Source organism: Notamacropus eugenii, chromosome 1 (assembly GCF_028372415.1).
Source record: "Notamacropus eugenii isolate mMacEug1 chromosome 1, mMacEug1.pri_v2, whole genome shotgun sequence".
NCBI lineage: Eukaryota > Metazoa > Chordata > Mammalia > Diprotodontia > Macropodidae > Notamacropus > Notamacropus eugenii.
The window spans coordinates 210,117,451-210,141,617 of record NC_092872.1 but is presented as its reverse complement, the minus strand read 5'-3'; the positions used below and the strand labels follow the sequence as shown (position 1 = coordinate 210,141,617).

General features: G+C 38.0%; 1 protein-coding gene and 1 pseudogene across 4 annotated transcripts in view; one reads left to right on the top strand and one right to left on the bottom strand.

The window, feature by feature from the left end:
* Positions 1 to 24,167, top strand: part of MYOF (myoferlin) — a 143,197-nt gene that overhangs the window by 21,387 nt on the left and 97,643 nt on the right. For all 4 annotated transcript variants that reach the window (XM_072625447.1, XM_072625459.1, XM_072625453.1 and 1 more), the window contains exons 2-3: positions 1,464 to 1,519; positions 5,481 to 5,572. In XM_072625447.1, coding sequence (XP_072481548.1) covers positions 1,464 to 1,519; positions 5,481 to 5,572 — 148 coding nt within the window. The remainder of the gene's footprint in view (positions 1 to 1,463; positions 1,520 to 5,480; positions 5,573 to 24,167) is intronic.
* Positions 13,729 to 14,157, bottom strand: LOC140514959 (ragulator complex protein LAMTOR3 pseudogene; annotated as a pseudogene).

Here is a 24,167-nt window from a genome sequence, read left to right as displayed (position 1 = left end):
CTACCTGGTCAAAAGAACAAGGCCAGTGACTGGGGTTCTGTAGTTCATACAGCAAGCTCAAACTCAGAAAATAAATACTATACACTTAGACATAAATTGATATTTTGGGGGTCATGTTGAACCTTAGAAAGAGAGGCTAGTTTAGAATGTTCAGTCTCAAGCCAAGTACAAAAATTAATACTTAGCAAAGTAAGAGTAATGAGTCATAGATTTGTTATGTTAAGCCCTCAGAAGAATGCAGATGGATAGAGAGAGAGATATGGTTAGTCTTAAAGCTTATCTCTGCATTAGAAAAATACATGGAAATGGGACATTCAGACCACACTAGAACAAAGCGAACTCAAGTGGGGAATTGCTTAGTAATCTCTAAAATATGAAAAGAGCAATTTTATGAGTGAAGAAAAGACTTGTAGAGATTTTGCAGTTCCAAGAAAAGGCTGAATGAACATTTGTTGGGGATGGTACAAAAGGGATTCCTGTTTGGGGTCAACTCAGGGATTCCATGATTCCATAATATTGTGCACAAAGGACCTGCTATATCCAAGTGAGGTGCTTCTTAGACACCAGCTTATGATAACTTTGCAGTATATGGCTACATTTGAATTGAAGGGGTATATTTCCTAATGAGAGTTCAAAGAATTGGATTCTTGTTCAAGTTCTTTACTACATAGCTTCAGAACACTGGGCAAGTTTCATTGCCTCTCAGGGCTTCTGCTTCTCCAGCTATAAAAAGGGAGGACTGAACTAGATGATCTTTCCACATTCACTGACATTCTATGATTCTGTACAAAATGATTTAATATATACTACCCTCTAGAACAGAATAAAAAAGGTGAGCCACCTTGTTTTCACTTGAAGGGGAGTTCATGAATATGCCATAAAAGTTTATAGTCACCTGTCTTTGGGAAAAAGGGAATTTGTGTCTTTGATGAAGTTGTGGTTGTTGTCCTTTTTCTTGAAAAGGACCAATGACATCACGAGAGTGATGTCTTGACTTACATCTGAGTTGGATGAGTGGGCTAGGGGAGACGGGAATCCAAAGGGACTTTCCTCCCTCTAGTTTAGTGTTAAACTATCTCTTCTGGAAAATCCCAGTCACTTTGTGTTAATGAAAACATACATTAGAAGTATGGAGCATCCATGTGTCTGTATGTATGACTCTCCATCCCATCAGTCAATGAATTTTATGAAATGCCCACTTTGTGCCAGGCACTGTTAAGGGCCAAGGATACAAAGAAAGACATACCAGTCCTTGCTCTTGGGAAAGCTCATCTCTTTTAGCAACATGTAGAAAACAGGGATGATATGTTTGGGCTCAATCAATTAATCAACAAGCATTCTCAATAATGGTTGATTAATGTATTTCATTAATCGATGATTGATCAATGCATTTATTTATTTATTTTAATGATTACTAAATATTTTTCTTGGTTGATTGATATATTTTATTTTTTAATTTGCAGATGAGAAGAAGAAAACAAAGAAAATTGATAATGAACTCAACCCTATCTGGAATGAGGTGACTTTTTAGCTTAAGTTTTGTTTAAGTATATTTGGCACCTAATTCTTCCTCCTATGGGTCAGAGACTAGCCTTGGAATGAAAGAATCTGTACTGCCCTCCTCTCCTTCCCTTGATGAAGGAGAAGAGCAATTCTCTAGTACTTAACTTATGTCCCCAGATGTCCTCCTAATAGGGGAATCAAGACCCTAAGGGATTAATGCTCCTCTACACACTTCTTAGAAGCTAGTGCCATGTGTAAACTTCTGCTGTTTTCAGGTGCATGTCTTTCTGTTCAAAACGCGGGGAGGATTGAGTCTAGAGGGACAATCAGGACAGTGCACTCTGCCCTGTCAGTGCATAAGGAGAGGTTTTGTGGGTCCATTCCTTTGTAGGGCTCCTTGCGGTAATAATAACAATAATGATTTATTTATTGCTTTTAAGATTTACAAAGTGTTCTCTTTTTATTCTCATGACAACTTTTGGAGGTAGATGCTATTATTATCCCAGTATTTATAGTTGGGGAAACCAAGGCAGATAGAGGTTAAGTGACTTGCCCAGGGTCTTATTGCTAATGTCTGAAACCACATTTGAACTCAATCCTTTTTAATTTCAGGTTCAGTGTTCTATCCAGGGTACTACTCCTAGATGTAAAAGGAGAATCAGGCACATTGATGTGGGGATGAATGACCTAATGGGAACTAATGTTAGTTTTCAGAAGATGTAGATCATTCATCCATTAATATCTTGGTTAATATTTCTATTGCCAACACTAATAACTCATTTGGATTAAAAGTCATCTATATTCATTAAGCTATAAGTACCTGTCAAAAGTTGGCAAGGTTGCAAGGAAGCAACTTTTTTCATCCCTTGGTCTGCATGGAATGATGAGGGATTTGTCTCTCAGATGTTGACTCCACACTATAATTCTCATCCCTGTGCCTTACCTAGTGATTCTTCACCAACCCCATACCACAGTGAGATTTCTTTCTAGGTCTCTGTTAGTGCCCCATCTTAGCCATGGCATCCCTTTCTCCCTTATCCCTAAATTCCCATGGGGGCTTTATCCAGACACTATGGTGGACAGGCCACCCCTCTCTCAGCATGACTATACTCATAGTTAGACTGTCTTCTGTGCCACCATTACCATGTCCCTCTGCCCCAACAAAATTTGTCCTAGGTTCAATAATTCCTAGTTATAGCACTGCTGATTACTTACTGTACTTTTAAAGATATGGGGGAATTTGATAAAACTGTAATGACAAGATTTTAGAAGGTTCTTCCCCTACAGGGTAGCTGAATAAAATCATCTAAGGGATAACCTGGAGAAATGGTCAGAACTAGCAATCAGAGGCCAGAATTATTAGAAATAAAATTTATGACAAAAATAATCTTATTAAGTAGTATCTATCTAAAACCATCAGCAAGCCTTATCTGTAATGGGGATAAGCTTGAAGCCTTCCCAGTAAGATCAGGGGTGAATCAAGGATGCCCATTAACCTCTCTATTATTCAATATTGTACTAGAAATTTTAGCTTTAGCAATAAGAGAAGAAAAAGAAATTAGAGGAATTATAATAGGCAGTGAGGAAAAAAATCTATCACTGTTTGCAGATGATGTGATGATATACTTAGGGAATCCTAGAGAATCAACTGAAAAAAACTACTTGAAGTAATTAACAACAAAAATAATCTTATGATTCATTTTCTTGCTATAGGCTACTGAGAAATAGTTTGGTGTAGCACAGAGAACATTGTATTTGCAGTCAGTGGACCTGGGTTTAAATTCTGGCTCTGTCATTTTATGCCTGTGTAATTTTAGGCAAATCCCTTAACTCTCAGGTCCTCAATGTCCTAATCTGAAAAGCCAACAAGTTGGACTGGAGGACCTGGAAGATGCTTTCCAGCTCTAAATCTTTGATTGATTATTTACAGAATTGGACTTTGTATACCAATTAGTTCTGTGTCTTCTTTTACCAACTTGATTTTTTAAAGGAGAGATGACACAGCAGAATAGAAAGACCTCTGGATGTAGATTCAGCATGCCTCAATTTGAATTAAAGTTCTGTGAGACCCTTCACCTTTCTGAACTTCAGTTTTCTTCTCTGTAAAATGAGGAATTTGAACAAAATGATCTTTTAGCTCACTTCTAGTTGTAAATCTGTGAGTCTATGAAAAAATGAAAAGATATCCCTTGAGAAAAGCAGTAATGAATGACTTTATGACTTTAAACTGATTTGCATTATGTGCTTAAGCCTCTTCTCTACTGATTTACTTCTGGCTTAGAGAATCTGAAAATCTCTTCACATTTTGACCAGGAAGGACAAACAATATCCAAATAACCAAAAAACATTTTAAGTAGTTACAATTGCCAGTTTTAAAGCTGACAGCTTAATGCTGTTAACTAGATGCATGTGTTCATTTTTCTGGGTCAGGTCAACTTAACCTTAGTATTACGATTTACCATTTTGAAAATATGTTGGCACTGCTTTTGATTTTTAGTAACTTTCTGTAAGTGGTCCAAATCTGGTCAGAGCTCACCTAGTCATTTGCAGGCTGATCTTGCAATGGACAGAATTTCTATGTGTACACATCTGCTCACTCTCTATCATGTACACATTGTGGGAGCATATAGCAATTTGTTGCTAAAACAAATGTATCTCTAATTAGCACATTTATGAAGTGCAGTTCTAATTACAATATTATAATTGAGACTCTATAAATAGACAAAAAAGAAAGTAAAATTCTTTCCTCCAACATTCTGATATATGGTCATATTCCAGAATGAGCTACTGGAACCATTTCCCATTATCAGGAAAAATGACATCCAATCAGTTCATAATCTGATAGATACCTCATCATGGTATGGAGGTAAACCTTGGATTCATTGAAGGCTATGCCAGTATGAGCTTGGAAGGATCTACCAAGCTACTAGAGTGGATAGCCAATGCTGGAATTCATGTCTATGGTCTGAAAACCAGATTTTCAGAGGCTCATTGCCAGATTGGTTTGAGGTCAATAAATTTGTCATCCACAGCAATCTTAAAGTCTAGTTAATAAATCATGGAGGGGTTATGATCTACATCAGTAGACTCATTCCCAAATTACAAAATTGCCACACCTGGAAGTACAGATGTGATAGAAATTAACAGTGAACCGTTTAAAAGAGAGGCAAAAAAAAAGCAGATTCCATGGCAGTAGGTGAGAGTCCCATAAATGTTTTGGGGTATTTTTATTTTGAAATCAAATATCTCAGTTATTGATCTGCTTTTTGTGCCTTAATGTGTATCCCTTCCCACATTCATGGCTTCTACCCACTCACACTCATTACTGACAGTTTTCAATTTTTAAAGATATTTTCATATAACATTTTTCAAAGTAAAATTGTTACATGAGAAAATGTGAAATTATTTAGAATCTTAGAGTTGAAAGAGACTAGAAGTCATTTAACTCTTTAAAGTATGAATCTCCTCTAGAGAAATTCAACAACTGGCTATCCATTGTCTGTTGTAAGAATTCAGTGATGGGGGACTTAATTTCTCCAGGCAAAGTCCATTCCACTTTTGAATAGCTCTAAGATTATTTGGAAGTTTTTCCTTATAGTGAGTCAAAATCCACCCTCCCCCACCTCCATTTTTACATTAATTGGTTCTAGGTCTAACCCTTGGGGCCACACAGAATTACTCTCATCTTTTTTCCACATCACAAATCTTTAAATAGTGCAGTACCATATTTATGTTTCCTCAAGTCTGCTTCAGTTTGAATGTCATGCAACTTGGCTATATAATAGTGTATCACTTGAATTGGAAAAAAATCAACATATTTAGGATTCAGTCACTTATGTGTTATAGTTTGGTAAGAATTTTAAGTAGTTCACAGAAGTAATATTAATGAAAATAGTTATATGACTTGTTATATTGTACAGTTCATCTTCCTGGCCCCTTAAAATAATCTAACTTTTAGAAAACTTCTCTGTGCACAGATATTTGAATTTGACTTGAAGGGTATACCATTGGACATTTCATCTTCTCTCGGCATCACCGTGAAAGATTTCGAGACTATTGGACAAAATAAGTAGGTTGCTTTTCTTTTATTTTACTTGTGCTACCATCATGTTTTTATAAAACAAATGCATTTACTATGAAGTAGTAAAAATTTTCAGTTTCAGTGTTAATGCTGTTCACTGTATGAGTACAGTGCACTGTACATAGGACTCCAATAGATGTCTATTAATCACATAATATGATGGTTCTGGTTTGTGTGACTGCTGCTAAACTGGACAGGACCAAAAGACTTGGTTGTTTTGATTCAGTGGTTCATCTGTAAGGTTCCATGACAGATAAGGGAGAGAGAGAAAAAAAACTATATTTACATGTCTGACCTCTCAGACCATTTCTCATCTAACTTTCAGTTGTTTGTTGGATACTCACGAGGAAATCCTACCAATCCCTCCAGATATGTGCCTTTTCTGAACGTAAGGCAAGTTCTGGGGCTCATTATCCCAACTCCCTTTGCACTGGCAGGTTGGTCTCCCAGAGTATGGTTCATGGTTCTAAGGGTTATTGCCTTGAGGGATCCATAGATTCTCTAATGCTATTGCTCATAAGCCCCATCTGATATGTTCTCTCCAATATTATTTATCAGTTTGACAAGTAGATCTCTCCTTAATGTTAATTAACCAACTAAGATCAATTAGCTTTTACAAAAGGATATTTACTGAGAAGGTCAAACAAGAATCAAAGTACAGGCTGTCCCAAAAGTCATAGTGTGGTTTAATCTGTTAAAGCTATTAATTCTCTGCACAAGACTACATTTCAGCCAAAATGAATCCCCAAACTCATCCTGTACCTTTTGCTGTTTAGCTTTGGCTGCTAGTATTCCACTTTCTCAGAATGTCCTGTCCTCTTCTCTCCATCTATCTAAAACCCACTTTTAAAACTCAACTCAGATTTCACCTAAAGCCTTTGACATTTTTCGCTAGTCTAAACAGTTATCTATATAATCCATGTGTCAATTAATCATTCTTCTTTGTGACATCTTTACTTATTAATGTCTTCTTGAACTATCAATTAAATCTTTATTAGCTTTTCAAGTATTTATCTCATCTTCCCAATAAGATGATAAGTTTCTTGAAGACCGGTACTGTGCCTGATACTTCTTTGTAACCTTCACAGTTTGTGTTGATTACAATGTCTTGCCCATAATAAATGTTCAATGAATCTCTGTTTTTATAATTTTGATTTGGTAGGAACAGAAGTGAGATGGGCATGGAGAAAAGCAATAAATTGTACAGATATGGATTGAGCAAGGTGACGCATGTTGGGAGTAGGAATAGAGATCGTAGACATTCCAAGGGAAGGTGATAATCAGGAAGGAATAAGACACCAATTCAGGATCCTGAGAAAGGATCAGTAATCTCACCCACTTCTTAGATTAAGCTTATTAGGCAGCCTGCATATAGAGCAAGACTAAGAGCATTGTGATAGAACATATAGATTGGACCTAAGAGTTCACTGATATAGGAAATTCCTTGGTGAAATTCCCTCCACCGATACAGGTTGACATTTTCTTTGCAACTTGCAGTCTTAGGGAGTTGCCTAGAACACTGAGAGGTCAAGTAACTTGACCAGGGTCAGCTGCCAGTATGAGCCTTGGTCCTAGGTCTTCCAGGTTTGGAAGCCACTTCTCTGTCCACTATGCCATACTGTCTGAACACTGGAAATGGATAGGTTATCTTAGGTTGTTTCTATAAAATACCAAAGTAACTAGTCAATTCAGTTAAAGTAATTGTTGGGTAGGTGTGAATAGACTTCTCTTCCATTGCCTTCTCTTCTCTTCCATCTACATTTTCCCTGGATGAACTAATTTTCTCCCATAGGTCCAATTATCATCTCTGGACACATGATCCAGATGTCATTTATTTCCATTATTTCCAGTGGCTTACTAGATATGTGCACCTGGATGTTCCATTAACATCTCAAATTCATCATACCCAAAATGGGATTCATCATCCTCTTTCCTTCTCCATTTTCTCCTCCAAACTTCCCTATTTCTGTTGTAGATACTCACAACCTCAGAATTATCCTGGATATCCTGGATTCTTCACTCTTTTGCCCTATTTCCCTAATATCCAGTTCTGTTTCTACAGCCTGTCTCATGTCAGTCCATTTCTCTTCACTCAGATACAATCTCAGTGCAGACTATTATGATTGTTGTTGTTTATTTTTCATTCTTGAAGAGGACCATGACATGAGGAAGTGATGCCATGACTTGCAAGTGAATTGGATTTAAGTGAGTTAGGGCTATTTAAAGTCACCAGCCTCACTTTCTCCTCTGGAGTTCTCTGGGTCCAGTGGCAAGATATAGATAGGAGGACTGGAGATGGCCCCCAGACCATGGTAATCTTTCAATTGGTTTCCCTGTTTCTAGTCTCTTTCCTGACCATAAAATGACATTTTCCATGCAACTGCCAATTTAATCTTCCAAAGAGATAGATCGGATCCTATCATTCCCTTACGTAAAAGCTATCGGCAGTTCCCAATTGCCTGCAGGAGAAAACACGCTCCTTTTCTTGGTATTTAAGACCTTCCTGAGACTTGACCCAATTTACTTTCTATTTTTTCTATTAAATTTTATTTTATTTTAAATTCTGGATTCTCTTACTCTCCCTTCCCCTTCCTCACTGAAAAAAAAGGAAAAAAGCAAAACCAAAACCTGCTAAAAATATATATAGTCAAGCAAAAAAAAGATCTTTCTTTAGCCATGAAAAAAAACGTTTCAATCTACACTCAGAATTCATCACCTCTCCATCTGGAGATGGATAGCACATTTCATCCTGAGTCTTCTTTCTAGTTTTATTTTGAATCACTCCCCATCACATAGTCTACACCCTATACAATCTTACTGATAGCTGTTCCCCGAAGATGACATTACACCTCAGAGGCGTGCTGGCAAATGTTTAACAGATGGAAAGTTTAATTTGCATTATTAGCATGTGCTCCCTCATTTCCTTAAGTGTAGACAATGAACAAAATGAGAAATCAAGCTGTGGCATCTGCCCATTTCTTAGGTGCAAGTTGTCACCCAGAAATTTAACAAATGATCTGTTGTTCTTACTGTAATGGATTCAAATAAATGATCTTCCCTCTGTAGAATGCCGTATTTCCTTCCTCTTCTCCTCCTTTCAGAGTCTTTGTCTTCATTCAAGGCTTAGGGCTCTGATGTCTTGTCCACCATGAGTTACTTCATGGAGGACTCTCCCTTGTACTTTTTTCAATGGACAAGAAGCTCCAGAAAGCTGCCTAGGGAGAAAGATGGATACAGTTGAAAAGAACTATGGCTTTGGAGTCATAGGATGTGGATTCAAATCCTGCCCTGCTACCTATCTGTGTCACTTTGAGTGCACCTGTAACCTCCTCAGGTCTCAAGCTCTTCATCTATTAAAGTAAGAGGCTTGAACTTCTCTAGGTTCAGATCCCACAATTGACACAGTCATATGACTTGGTCAAGTAACTCTGCTTCTCCCTTATCACACCTCTCCACCACTACCTCAGTTTCCTGAGGAAGTTGGACTAAGTAGCTTCAGGACTGGCCTTCAGCTCTAGATCTATGATTCTATGACCACTGAGATCCCCTCCTGAACTAAATCTATAATCCCAAGGTCTCCAGAGCCTGGAGCTAATGTTCCAAGGTCTCCAGGGTCTCTCCCACTGTGGAGCCTTGTTTTCTGACATCCAAGATTTGAATTTGTTTTTAAAAACTGATTGGAAGGCCTTTTTACTGACCCTGACTGCACTTTGTGGTGCTTAGAGAGCCTTGTGCCTTAGTGCTAAAAGCACAGAGTGTTTCAGAAAGGTGTGGGCCAGGGAAAGTCAGATCAGGTAACAAGCACTTATGAAGCCCCTCTATGTGCCAGGCACTGTTCTATCTGCTGGGGATACACAGAAAGGCAAGAACAGCCTCTTCTCTCCAGGAGCTCACCATCTACTGGAGGAGTCCACATCTAAGAAGCAAGACACATAAAGATAAATTGGATATAATCTCAAAGGAGAGAGAAAGCATGTATGTAAAAAAAAGTATAGCTGACATAATTTTTTTGAGTTAAACACTAATATGGGGAGGGGGGAGATGAGAAGAATCATATAGGAGGCCTCTATAAACTCACCACAATGGCATAATTAGACAATTATCTGGATGGTTCATTTTTTAAAATTCTGCCTGGGCAAAATTGATATTTTTTGTTGAAATTCTCTGTTATTTACTTTAAAAAAAGCTTTACTTTCTTAGTAGAGGTTTGATTTTTAAGAGAGGGATATTCACTGGGTAAAGGTTGTCCTCACCTGTCACGTCCCTAGAGGCAATACATTCCTTTAACATGGGAACTTAAGCCCCATAGTTGGAACTCTGGTTACTGGAAGATAATGGATTACACTCTTAGCAAACAGTTGCTGTATTTGACATCTGCTGTCCCTGAAATTATAATTAAACAGACTGAGCCCTGAGGGGATGGGCAGGAGTACTTGGTCACAATTGTGTGTGTAAGCATGTATGTATGTATGTATATATGTATATGGGGGGAGGGAAGAGAGAGAGAGAGTTGTTGTTTCAGTCATGTTCCACCCTTCATGATTTGGAGATTTTCTTGGCAAAGATACTGGATGCCATTTCCTTCTCCAGCTCACTTTACAGATGAGGAAACTAAGGCAAGCAGGGTTAAGTGACTTGCCTATAGTCACACAGCTAGTAAGTGTCTGAGGCTGGATTTGAACTCAGGTCTTTCTGATTTCAGACCCAGCACTCTATCTACTGTACCACTTAGTGGCCATAGATAGAAAGGTAAAGAGATAGTATTAAAGATGTAAAGTGTGTAGGAAAAGGTTCATGCCATAAGTAGTTAGTTGTCTTCATACCTTCTCTCCTTTAAGTTGTGGGATGAGGACAGACTTCCCCAAATCCTACGTGTGTTTCTCTCTTCCTTGCTCCCATGACAATGACCATCCAGGCCAGAAAAAGGGAGGCATGCTAACTAACTAGAAACTGATCATCTTAGCTGAAATGGCAGAACATAAGGATTTTTACCCCAAGAACTGTAGCAATGTCCCCTTAGGGAGAAGCAAATATGCAGGAATTTTGGAAGTCATCTGCTTTGTGGCTGAAAAATGCAAATTTTTTTCCACTCTTTTCTCTACTTCCCCACTACTTTTAAAGTAAGAAACATGCAAACTCACTTAAAACTCTATATGAACACCAGTAGCTATCATTACTATTACTCTTCATCATTTGTCTCAGATATCATGCACTTGCATGTGTTTCTTACTTTAAAAGTAGTGGGGAAGTGGGGAAAAGAGTGGAAAAAAATGTTTGCATTTTTCATTATTTAATCCCTGCGGGATTTTGCACTGTACCAGTATTATTCCAAATGCACACCACAGCAACATTGGTAGGTACTATCCAGATGAAATTGGCCATGGATGTCCTTCTGTCCTCTATTTCCTGACACCTGCCCAGGCTGGTTCTGTCTGGGTTCTGCCCTCTGTTCCAAACATATCTTTTCTTATTTTGACCCATCATAACCTCAGGCTGCTATTCAGTTGATGAAAGAAACACTAGAGTTTATTTAGTCTAACTCTTCATTTTATAGATGAGAAAAAAGAGAAAAAAACACTAGTTTACCTCAATTCAAATGGCAAATTAGTGACATGGCCATCATAGGAAACCAGACCTCGACACTTAGTCTAGTATTTTTAAAGGTATGAAAATGGAGTGGGGAGGGGAGGACACCACTTGTGCTGGACAGATTGCTGAGCTGACTTTTCAGGGTCTGCTCTTCTCCAAAGCTGACTCTCTTCTTTACCGCCAGGGCTCATGCTCCTGAAAGCTGCTTCCACCCTCATGTGACTGCCTCTCTGTACCTGTGTTTGTCTAGAATATATACCTCTGATAGGTTGCACCTTGAACGCACTTGTACCAATGAACTCTTCAACAGCTGAATGAGATCTCTTTCTGTCTTTCCCTTCCTTTCTCCTTCTCTCTCTCAAGGTTAGATCAGCATTAAATAGGCTTCATTATCTGATTTCCCTTTTAAGCATTTGATTTTTCCTAAGTTACATCACATTGAGCCTAATAGAGTAAATACTTTTTGTCTTGACCTATTACAGGAGTTCTGAAGCATCAGGAGTGGGGCTTGACAGAAGGTGATACCCTAAAAACTGATAGGAAGGAGGAGACCACAGAAGCATCAGAGTTATAATCTCTGAAGAGTTTGGAGCCAATATCCCCACACATCCCATTAACCTCCAGTGGTCTTACTATATCATAGCATTGTCAAGAAGGTTCACATTGATACACTTTTAATCACCAGGAAGGGGTTAAAATTATTGTTGCCTGATCTGCGACAGAGTTAGAACTAGCGATTTTTGTGCCTTAGACAAGTAGTACAAAAGACATACTCAGATCAATTATTTACAATAAAGGATATGGGATGTGTTTGTAAACCCTAAGCTACCACAAGACAACTGCTGTGGGGGGGACAATTTGGGTCAAGGAGGAGATTACCTGGGAGTTTTTTTTTTTTTGGTAAAGTGCTTTGCAAGCCTCAAAGCATTATATGAATACTAACAATTATTATTAATTATCATAATCCTCCTTCTCAACAGCAACAAAATGTTTAGAATACAATAAAAGCTTCAGTATTAAAAGCTGCGATAACCTTTGGTTAACCAAAAAATTTGTAAATTTCGGTTGTCTCATTTCCCAATCGTGCTGTATGACTGAAATCTAAATACTTCCAGTGATGTGATCTGACAGACATGTCCACTTAAAGAGCAAAGAATTTTGCGCTTACGCATGTGCCCTAATCCTAAGTACGGAGTAGAAGAAGCCATTTTCTTGCTGACCTAAAAAATGAAATGTTAACTTAATTATGTGTGACTCATAAGGAAGCTTTTCTGTTTGTTGAAAACAGACTATCTCCCAGAGTTTGTTTACATTTTTCTTTCTTCCCTCTCAGTCACCCTCACCAATGCCCATGACAAAGTTAGAAACAGATCATCAGAAAATGGTGGATGTTGCCTTGTCTACAAAGCTAAAGTTGAGGGAAAGAAGCCTATTAATTTCAGATTTAGAATGAACCCTACCTCCATTCTACCATGGCCAAGTTTAATTTAAGACAAAATTCCATTTCCTGATAAAAAGTCTCAAACTTCAAAGTTTTATTTCTTTGCCATCAAACAGGTCTTAGGACAATCCCTTGAAAATAACATACCTTCCACAAATATTTATTGATTTAATTTGCCCAAAGGAACCTATTCAAGCCTGGTAAGGTCTGTTACAAAGGGAAACAGCAGAAGGAACTAAAATGTTTGGGCATTTTGGAACTAAGAAAAGAGAACTTCGTCTTTAGACACAATTTTGCATATCAATTCATAGACAAAGGTTTTAAAATTAGAAAAAAGAGCAGAACTGTTGTTTTGTATGAAATAAGTTTTTGTGGGAAGGTTTTGGGCTTATTAAAATTTCTAGAAAGTAGAAAATCTGAACCTGGATAAAAGTCATTTGGGGCTGTGCAAACCCTAAATGTCAACTGCAAACAATAAATCTTTATTAGGAAGGCAGGCTAAGTGAACAGATAGGCAGTCTGCCTCGAATAAAGCTCTACACTGTTGCACCGTGATGGCATGGAGATGACTTTTTTTGTGTTTGTTGTTTATCCTTATTTTTCCTCCAACCTCCCCCCGAAAGTATTTCATTTTTCCCAATTACGTGTAAAGATAATTTTTTCTTTTTTCTTTTTTTTATTAGTGATTGTGCCGGTTTGTAACTACTGTTAGAGGCTGTCGTCCTCTCACTCAGTGCAGGCATACAATATGACACACACAAAAAGAAGTTCTCTATTATTTACAATAAAACACTAACATATACAGAGCAACACCTATTTACTACAGGCCTATATGTACTGCACACCACAGGGGAGCTTTTGGTGGCTTATTTGGATTCTGATTCATTGGATGGGAATCTCATCCCTCATTGGTGGCTGAGCTAAATTCTATAAGAGCTGTGGTAGATACTGAACCATTTTTAGCGGTCTCCCCAGAAATCATACTACAGAAGAATTGAGCCTAAAATCCAACACAATGATCCATTAATTTAGAAATAATAAATACAATCTTCTTTAGTCTAAGTTGGAGAAACTTGTTTTTTCTGAGTGTGTGGAGTCATGTTACTTGATGAAGTCAAGGTTGCTGGACTGGACTCAGTGAGATCACAACGTGGCTAGGGTCAGGCCAGAATCAGGTTAAGAACCTTCCACGACCTGTCTTAATTCTTCATAAAAGGGGGCAAGTTCCTTTTCTAGACTGACAATCAGTCCCTGGAAAGGCTGGTTATCAGGTCAGTTATTATTGAGGGAAGAAAGGAGGAAGATGGATTACAGCAATTCATGATAGTTCAAGTCCAAGATAGTCATGAAAGTCCAAGTTTGCTACCCTGGTCCACTGCACGTGCAAAGTAGACAGGAAATCAGGTCTCAAAGTATGGTCTGGAGCATTGTCATTTGCCACTTTAATAACAGGCATTCCATCCCTGTCTGAGACTACAACGGCATGAAGACCTTCAACACTTAGTAACTTTTTGTAGAGAAATTTCTTCAAATCATCCTCCATGAGAAGCTCCTTCCTCCCTCCAGGATGCTTCCTACACCTGGCTCAGGCTGCCAAGGTCGCCGCTGCCCTCAACTGCAGGTAGCTCCCACTGTTTCAGCTGCTTCCTCTTGGCCCCACTGTCATATGGTTGTAAAGATAATTTTCAACATTTACTTTTATAAGATTTTGATTTCCAATTTTTCTTTCTCCTCCTTTTCCCTCTCCTCAACACGGTATACAATCTAATATAGCTATACATGTACAATCAAATTAAACACATTTTCATATTAGTCATGTTGTGAAAGAAGAATCAGAACAAAAGGGAAAAACCACAAGAAAGAAAGAAAAAGAGAAAACAGCATGCTTCAATCTGCATTCAGACTACATGGTTCTTTCTCTGGATGTGGATAGCCTTTTCCATCATGAGTCTTTTGGAATTGTCTTGGATCATTTTATTGTTGAGAAGAGCTAAGGTCATTGAAGTTGATCATCATACAATGTTACTATTACTGTGTATAATGCTCTCCTGGTTCTGCTGACTTCACTCAGCATCAGTTCATGTAAGTTTTTCTGAAATTTTCCTGTTTATCATTTCTTATAGCACAATTGTATTCCATTACATTCATATACCATAACTTGTTTAGCCAATCTCCAATTGATGGGCATCCCCTCAATTTCCAATTCTTTGCCACAACAAAAAGAGCTACTATAAATATTTTTGTACATGTGGGTCCTTTTCCATTTTTATGATCTCTTTAGTATATAGATCTAGTAGTGGTATTGCTGAATCAAAGGTATGCACAGTTTTATAGCACTTTGGGCATAGTTCCAAATTGCTCTCTAGAATGATTGGATCAGTTTGGAGATGACTTTTTAAGGTTGCACTGGTTGAATGCAAGTTCTGGCAGTTTAGACATATACAGTGACCTCAAATGCAAGTTAAAAGACTTCAAAATTGAGCCTGAGCAGTGATCTACCTTGATGGGAAAAATCTCAACATCAGAAGGTTTTCCACTAAAAAAATGAATTATTTTTTCCATCATATGAAAAGTCATTTCCTAAAGAATAGAAAAGAGGATTGTATTGCTCATCAGTAAGGGGAAAACCAATACTATTGAAATAACAGATCCTTAATGCATTGGCACACGATTATTTTGTGAGTCAATTCAATAAACTGCCTAGTTGCATAGTAAGACTCAAATAGTTCAATGTTAATCGTTCCATTTCACCTTGGCAGAAGGTTTAAAGTAGAGTGTCCCAGGGATCCATGCTTAGCCCTGTGTTCTTTACTACTTTTATCAATTACTTGAATAAATGCATAGAAGGTATGATAATTTGGTTCTCAAATGACATCAAGCTGGGAAGGATGACTAACACACTGGTTGACAAAGTCAGGATTCTAAAAGATCTCAAAAGGCTATAGTATTAGGCTGAATATAATAAAACAGAAGTCAATAGGAATAAATATAAAGTATTACATTTAGGTTCAAAAAATCAATGCCATAAGTACATGTCAAGGGAGGCATGTTAGATAGCAGTTCATCTGAAAAATATCTGGAACTTTTAGTGGCCAGTGTAGAGTTAATGGAATATAAGATGTTCCCTGTCCATTAATAGGCCTATGTGACCTCATGTGTTTCCTTTTTTCCTTGGAACTGGGTCTGTGTTCCCAGGTATAAAGGTACGCAGGTATTTCAATCACAGATAGTATATATCAATCAAAATGTGAAGATCCATTGCTCATTTCCTCATCCAACAAGAGACAAATTAAGACTTGATGTCAGGATGAATTTCCTAATGATTAGATTTGTCTCAAACAGTATTGGGAGAACACCTCCAGAGGTGGTGGATCTTCCCTCATTAGAGTTCTTTAAGCAGAACTTGGATGATTAGTAGGGTATATAAGAGCAGAGTTTCCTTTTGGATACAGGCTGGATTAGATGACTGCTGAGATGCTTTCCAATTCCAAATTCTTGAGATTCCCTGAATGAGCACATTCCTTTAAATAAACACATAGCATTTATCAGGAATACACTGTTAAAATTTCAATTTCTTGGAGAGATAATAAATTAAACCTTTTGTAACTACTAAAAGATTATTGTGATTATTATATTTTTATTATTATCTAGTTTGGGGGGAGAAAAGAAAAAAAGGAAAAAAAGAAATTTATATGATAACTTTATCATGTATTTAAAAGGAATAGCAAGTTGTACATAATAGATTTATTATACTGTTATGAAAATGATTTTTTAATTCCACAAATTAAAAATAAAATGAATAAAATTTTTAAAAAGATGATTGTAAAACAGTTTATGAACTGGCTTTTCAGTATGATAATTAACAGGAGAAGAGATCTTTGAAGAGATGTGAAAGAGAATCCATGTTTTTTATGTCATTTGAGAGAGGATAAGGAGAAATGATAGGTCCAGAGCATTTTGGCCCAGGAATGGTGGGCCCAAGTAGGATGCCACAGTGGGTGCCTTTAGGCAGTTGGGGAAGAACAGTGATAGTGTAGAACACCTTGGGGTTCTTCACAATTTGGGGTGGCGAGTGTGTAAAATTCTGAGTATGCAAAAGGGTATTGAAGACCCTTGTCAAAGACTTCAAAAGTCTGCCAGTGTTCAGTCCTTCCTTGTACTAATCTGCTTTCTGTCTTTTGCTCTCTGCTCATACCTTGCACCTATTGCTTCTTACTCTGTGTTTCTCCTTTTTTCTCATCTCTCTAATATGGAGCTTTGTGGTCTCTGTGTCTTTTTTTCCCATTTACCTCTGGCTTTTTCTTGGTTCTCCATGTTTTCTTGTTTTCTCTCACTCTCTTGTCTCTGTTTCTGCCACATCTAAAAATAAAGCCCCCAGTAAAGCTCCTTATTCTCCAGGCCCCAGATGATGTGCAGATGGCATGTGAATAGGGCTTTCTGCTAACTAGTACTTCTGAATTTCTGAATTTCTGCATGAAGACAATAGAGGACAATAATTTTACCATTGATTGCCTAAGAGGACAATGATTTTACAATTGATTGCCTCTGAATATGAGTTGCAAAAATTACTTTTATGGTGATTATGAAAAATGATAATATGAACTCTGAGAAGCATAAGTGTAAATCAAAGAAGAAGCGTATACATGGGGAAGTCCAAAGATGTAGGACAGTTACTAACCCATTTCTGTGCCTAGACAGGAAAGAAGCAGGTATCACAGTTACATGTACAGTGTAAGAGATGTAAGTGATGAGAAATTGTTTCCTGAGAGTAGGAGTTACTCAATATTGAGGTAGATAACCAAAAATCATAAAAAATAAGTTCTCATTTGTATAAATTTAAATGTTCACAGGTTGCTTTCTTTATAACAACCATATGAGGTGGGTAAATAGAGTTAAAAGAAACTTTTCACTAGAAGTCTTTAAAATTGTGCACATCCAAATAGATCCAAGATGCTCAATGACAAGCCTACATGAAGGAGGGAGGATGAACAAGATAATAGGTTCCCAATTTTCTTTCTTTTTTGAAAACATGTGATATGCTTGTCAGAATGTGAAGGCCCATCTTCATATCCAGCCATCTACCAATATGGTCACTTGCGGATCTGCATCCTCCCGTCCAAATCTATTACAGCTATACAGTTATAAATTTACACAGATCAGTCATTCTCCTTCACTTCATTACAGTTACCACCATCTTCACCTTCCACCAGTTTGGCTAAAAAAAATGACACGTGAGTGAGAAGCTGTAGAAGGTTATGGCATATCAAGGACATCTTTGTAGTGAACTGACACATCCCAATGTACTATTTGTGAACTTCAGATTCCTTTTGGATATCACCATAACATTCATTTGTATGATGCTGCACATTTTTTTAGAAGAACTTTCATGTCTATCATTATAGTATCTTAGAGTTGGAAGCTTAAAGTATCTGGGTGGTCCAATGGATAGACTGCTGAACTTGGAGTCTGATAGACCTGAATTTTAATCCTTCCCTAGACACTTGCTATGTGACTGTGCGCAAGTGACCTAACCTTGCTCAACATCAATTTCCTCATCAGCAAAATATGGGGATTGGACTCAAGGACCTCTCATGCCTCTTCCAGCTCTAAATCTTAATGTTTGTGGGATTTAAGAAACTACCCAGTCTGATCTATACCTAAACAATAATTCCTACTACAACATACTCAATAAATGGATGGTGGAATCCATTTCCCTGTGAGGTGGCCCATTTCATTTCTTGATATTAATAAATACTGAGAAGTTTGCAGAGGATGAAATGGATGGAGACTGTCATGGAAACAATGAACATGAACTTGGACAGACCATGGGAGATAATGGAGAACAGAAGGGACTATATGGGATCACAAAGAGTTGTACACGACTGAATGATGGAACAGCAGCAGTTGCCTCTGCAACTTTTACCTGTTTTACTTCCACTCATTGCTTCTGAGGCGAAATAGAACAAACTTAATTCTTGCAATGTACTTGAAGACAGCTATCAAGTACTTCCTGCCCTGACACCTCACCCTTGCAAGCCTTATCAAGCTAAGCATCTACTGTTCATTCAACTCATCCTCATCAAGGATCTCAAGCCCCGTCATCATCCTGTCTGCCTTCCTTTGAAGGTACTCCAACGTATGTCAATATCCTCCCTAAAATGTTGCAGCCAGAAGTGAATCTAATACTACAAGTGTGGAATCTCATTAGAGCCTCAAAATTCCTAAATCTATGTTTCATTCAACCTTTTCTGAAAATGAACGTGGAATACTTTTTATTGCTTATGGAAGATGTTAAGTGAAGGGTCCATTTAGAAGATGTTTAAGGGTGAGGTCCTCTTTATAGTAATGGGATCATAAATTTACATCTCTTAGGAACCTTGAAGGCCAATTAATCTAACCCTTCATTTTATAGGTGAGGAAACCAAGCCTCAGAGTGGGGAAGTGACTTACCCAGGATCACACAGGTAATAGGTAGTAGAACCTAGGCTTTGAACCTAGAACCTCTTACTCTAAATTCAGTTCACTTGTCATTGGGCCTCTCCTGTGCAGGTGATTATATTGTGCTGATTGTCTTAAGCCCTAGAATACTGTAGAAACTTGTAAATGAGACCCTAAATTATTCAGAAGAGTTCAGCCACATAGGAAAAACCAAGTGGATGCAAAATGCCTGTTATCTGGATTATGACATACTTTACTTATCAGTGTATATACCTTGCAAAGACACTGCAAATGAGCTCTCCCCAGATGTCAGTAGGAGATGAACCATAGACTAGATTGCCTTTGAGAAATTGTGGAGTTTTTAGTTACCCCAATCTTTTTCCTGATGTACAATCTCATCTTTCTAACTCCAGCATTCTTTTGAATGATACCGTATGTCCATTAATAAAGAAATATCACAATTTCTAAGGAATCAGAATTGCAAGTGGTTCATAGAGCCAAAAAGAAATGAAGTAGGCATAAATGGACTACAGTTAGGTATGATGGTGAATGGGGCACCAAGCTGAGAGTCAGGAAGACTTGAGTTTAAAAACGGCTCCATACACTTCCTAGCTGTGTGACTCTGGACAAGTCACATAAGCCTGTTTGCTTCAGTTTCCTCATCTGTAAAATGAACTGGAGAAAGAAATGACAACCAGTCCAGCATCTTTGCCACTGGGGTCAGGAAGAGCTGAACATGACTGAAACAACTGAACAACAACAATATAATATGAATGATGAATTGTTGGCACAAAGCATGGAAAAGATATCATCAAAGGCGTGGAAAAAGAGGTAGACTGGTCAAGTGGTGGGAGTAAAGGATACCCAATGGACAGCTTGCATGTTCTATTGGTGTCTATACAATATTAAGAGAGCTAAAGGAAAGGTCCCAGAACATTAGGTGGACTGGGTCAGGTAGCTGGGAGCGACACAGTGCATAGAGCACTATTTATCTGTCTACCAACTACCTATCTATCCAAGGGCTCTTCCATTTCTAAAAATCCTATGACCCTAAATTCTTTCCTCATAATAACCCCACATGAAAGGTTACAAGATTGTTACTTTTCCCATTCTATAGATGTGGCCGAGAAGGGTTAAGTGACTTTTCTGTCTAATGAGTGTCAGAGTTCAGGTTCATACCAGGTCCATCAAGCCTTCAGAGCTCCTTCCCTTTTACTATGTAAGGCAGCTTGGTGTAGTGGAAAGAGTGATAACACTGGAGTCAGGAGGCCTGGATTTATGTTTCCCACTTCTGACTAATTGTGTGACCATGAATAAGTCACTAAACTTCTCTGAGACTCAGTTCCTGCATCTATAAAATGGGATAATGATCTAATGAGGTCACATCCATAAAGTGCTTTACAAAACTCTAAAGTAATGCTAGTTTTTTCATCTAAAATTATCAGGGACCATCATTTCTTCTGCTTCCTTTATCTAAAGAAGATAAAAGAATTATTCATTCTGACTCATGGGATCTTTCATAGCACATACCTTTTTTTAAAAAAAACCATGAGGAATTTCCTGTCAAAGGGAGGGACCTTAAAATGAATCGAAGTTTCCACTTCTCCAATGCAGTTATTTTCTCAGCTCCGCTTAGAATTTCAAAAGAAGCATGAAGCTTAGCATGAAAGACTAATTGGTTGGCTCTTTTAGCACTTTCTAGCTTCAATCTTATGCTGTCCCATTGGAGAAGGGTAGGTTAAACTGGGATGTTGTGTGGCTGCCTCTGGGATTTATCAGATTCATAGTGAAATAATAATCCCCATACCAAACTGGGGGCTGCTGATAGAATCTATTACTAATCCGTGCAGTCTACCTTCATTTGGGCCCTTAAAAGTCAGTTTTTTCCTTCATTGTTGCTTCCTTAGTGTAGTCCTCTAAGTAGATGTTAGAAAAACCTTTTCTGTACTCCTGAAGCCCTCAATGGTCCACACTGTGCTTCATCTTCTATTGCACTGAAAATATTTATGCCATCAAATATGAAGTCTCTCATTCACTCTCTTTCACATCTTGGAATTTCTTCATAATCTTTTATCCTGTTGATAGAGTGACATATGACAATCAATAAACATTTATTAAGTTCTTACTCTGTGCCAGCATTATGCTAAGCACAGTGGATACAAACATGAGAAAAGAAAGACAGCTTCTACCCTCAAGGTGCTTATAATCTAATGGAGGAAGACAGTCCACGAAAGGAAGATGAAAAAGTGGGGGAATTGATGTGTGGGCAAGGTGGAGAAATTGGTCTGAGAAGTCCCCACATAGTACAGGTAGGTGAGAAATGAGGAGATGTCTGAGCTGAGGTCTCTCCTTAAATGAAGGTTTGCAGTTCCTGGCCCCACCCTCCAATCAGAGAAGTGGAGGGAGGGACCAGATAGAGGTCCAAGGCTGAGGATATCTTGCATCATGATGAGGTTATCCTGGTGATGAGCTTTCTCTGAGGCATAGTGGAGAAACCAGTCAGGGGAGTTCCAAAGTAGTATAGCCAGGTGAGAGATAGATAGACAGACAGACAGACAGACAGGCAGGCAGGCAGATAGACAGACAGATAGATAGCAATATATGTGTGAGACAGTTGGTGGTAGAGTGGATAGAGTGCTAGACTTGGAGTCAAGAAAACCTGAATACAAATCCAGTCTCAGGCATTTACTAGCTATTGTCAGCCTCAGTTTCCTTTTATAAAATAGGGATAATAACATATTCCTCCTAGGGTTGTTGTAAGGATAAAGGGAGATAATATTTGTGAAGTGCTTTGCAAACCTGAAAATACTATAGATGTGTTAGTTATTATTATTATTATTATTATCATGTATGTTCATAATTATTTACATCTTGTTTCCTGGTTAGAATGTGAGCTCTTTTAGGAATGGGACTGTTTTTTGCTTCTCTCTCTGTCTCTAATTCTTAGCACAGTTCCCAACACTTAACAAATGCTTGTTGACTGACTGTCCCTATTTATCCTTCCCAGCTTCTGTATTGTTTCAGAGGAAGGGCAACCTTTCCTTTTGCAAGACCAACCCCTTTTCATATTCTCTTGATGTCATCTTCTCCCTCCTCCTCTGGGACCTCAGATTCAATATGCCTAACAATGTGATTTCTATACTACTGCAGGACTGGGGAACAGGGCAAGATATGCATTTATTGGGAGAAGGAATCTACCCTTGGACAAGTCTGCCTTTGATCAGGATGGAGAGATCATCTGGGGAACAGCCTAGGGAAATAGGAAGCAAACTCCAGGACTGTCCTTTTGGCATCCTCTCAAATTCTATACCCTGGGGCAAGGACTCAGTTATTCCACGCTAGTGATGATTTTGTACCAATGGAAAATCAAATTTGAACTTGTGTCTCCGAAGGTGCAAAGTAATGTGCCATAGGATTTCTTCTCTTGAAACTTTTGGTTCCCAGTTATTTTTCTGGAAGGAATTTCCAGCAATCCATGTGGGCTGATCTCACTATTATGCAGAAGAATAACTTTATACGAGTCAGTCTCCCCAGTCAGGAATTCTGCCAGCACGTTACTCACCATTAGGGCATGCTTCTGTAAAATTTATGCTGAAGTTAATCATGAGCATGTTTTTCTACTTCTTGTCTAGTTTTTCTTTGCTCTGTACCCCATCAAAAGAAAACCACTGGTAATGAAACTCTTAGCCAATACACTTAAGATCATTTATAGCTAGAGATACACTACACATGTGCACATTTTGTGAGTATAATTATATATATGCATGTGTACACATATATATATATACATATGTGTCTATACACAACGCAAACCATGCAACTGTATGTATATCCCATGCTTTCTAACTGACCTTTTTGGATTGTTTTCTCTAATTAGAATATAAGCTCTTCTTAAGTAGGGACCCTCTTGCTTGCTTATATTTGTATACTTAGCACTCAGAACAGTTCTTGGCATGTGGCAAATACTTATTAAATATTCCCTATCTTCTTTATATCTATTATCTATCTGTCTCTCTGTCCATCTGTCTATGTGTATGCATCACCAAGTTATTAATATTTTTACCAGCCATTGTGACATCTAATTCCCAGGCAGCTGATGCTCACACATGGTAACCCAACCTGGCCTCTCAGGGAGGCACTGTGTCTTAGTGGAAAGCACACTGAATTTTGGAGGTTGAGAGGGGGCCTGAGTTCAAATTCCATCTGTCACTAGTCATGTGATCTTGAGAACTGAGATTGAGAAATTGAGATTTCTCTCAATTCCTCTGAGTTACAGTTTAATCATCTGTAAAATGATGATGTCGGATCAGGTAAATAATAAGATCTTTTCCAGCTCTAAATCTATGGTCCTATGTGGTAAATAAGTACTTAGATATTTAGCAAAGCAATAGTTAAGTCTCCTCTCTTCCTTGCATTTTTTTTTCTGAAAACATCTGTAATTTATAACCTCCCTGAGTTTAGCTAGAGAGCTTGAAGGCTGTAATCTGCTTTCCCACATGAAGTTTCCTGAGGAGAAGGCTGTTCATTTTTTTTTAAGCTAGGCCCTAGCTTAACTAGACTCACTTGTTTTTCTGTGAAAATACAACAATAACAATAAAAACAACAGCAGCAAAGTCCAACCTCTGTCATGTTGCCTGTTTTAAAACACCAGGAAGACAAAGGAAAAAGTTGCCGATGTGAGTGTGGCTTTCTCTAAAGGAAGTCAGTTTGTGGTCAGGTTAAAATGTTCTTGTCCCATGTGTAGGAGGCCAAGTCATCATTTTCCAGGCTCTTTGAGTATTTTGTAACTAGGCAACGATTTAGAAAATAGGCCAGGGAGGCCCTTAGTCTTAGTCATGGAGTACAGACTTCTCCAAAGGGAATGTTTTATTTCAGCCTGCATTGGCTGTAATCTTATTAAAAATTACAGCTATATGCCTGCATTCTTTCTTCAACTGAAACTGTTTCTAAAGCTCATTTTTAGTGGGAAAGTCTCTATAAGAAAGTAGCCTCTTCCTTTGAGAATTAAATGTGAGTTTCTTTTTTGTTTTTACAGTACTCTGCAAAGGATTAATAATTTATAAAGGAAAATGGCTTGAAGGTTAGGAAATGGGGTGCAGTGCCTCCAGGCAAGGG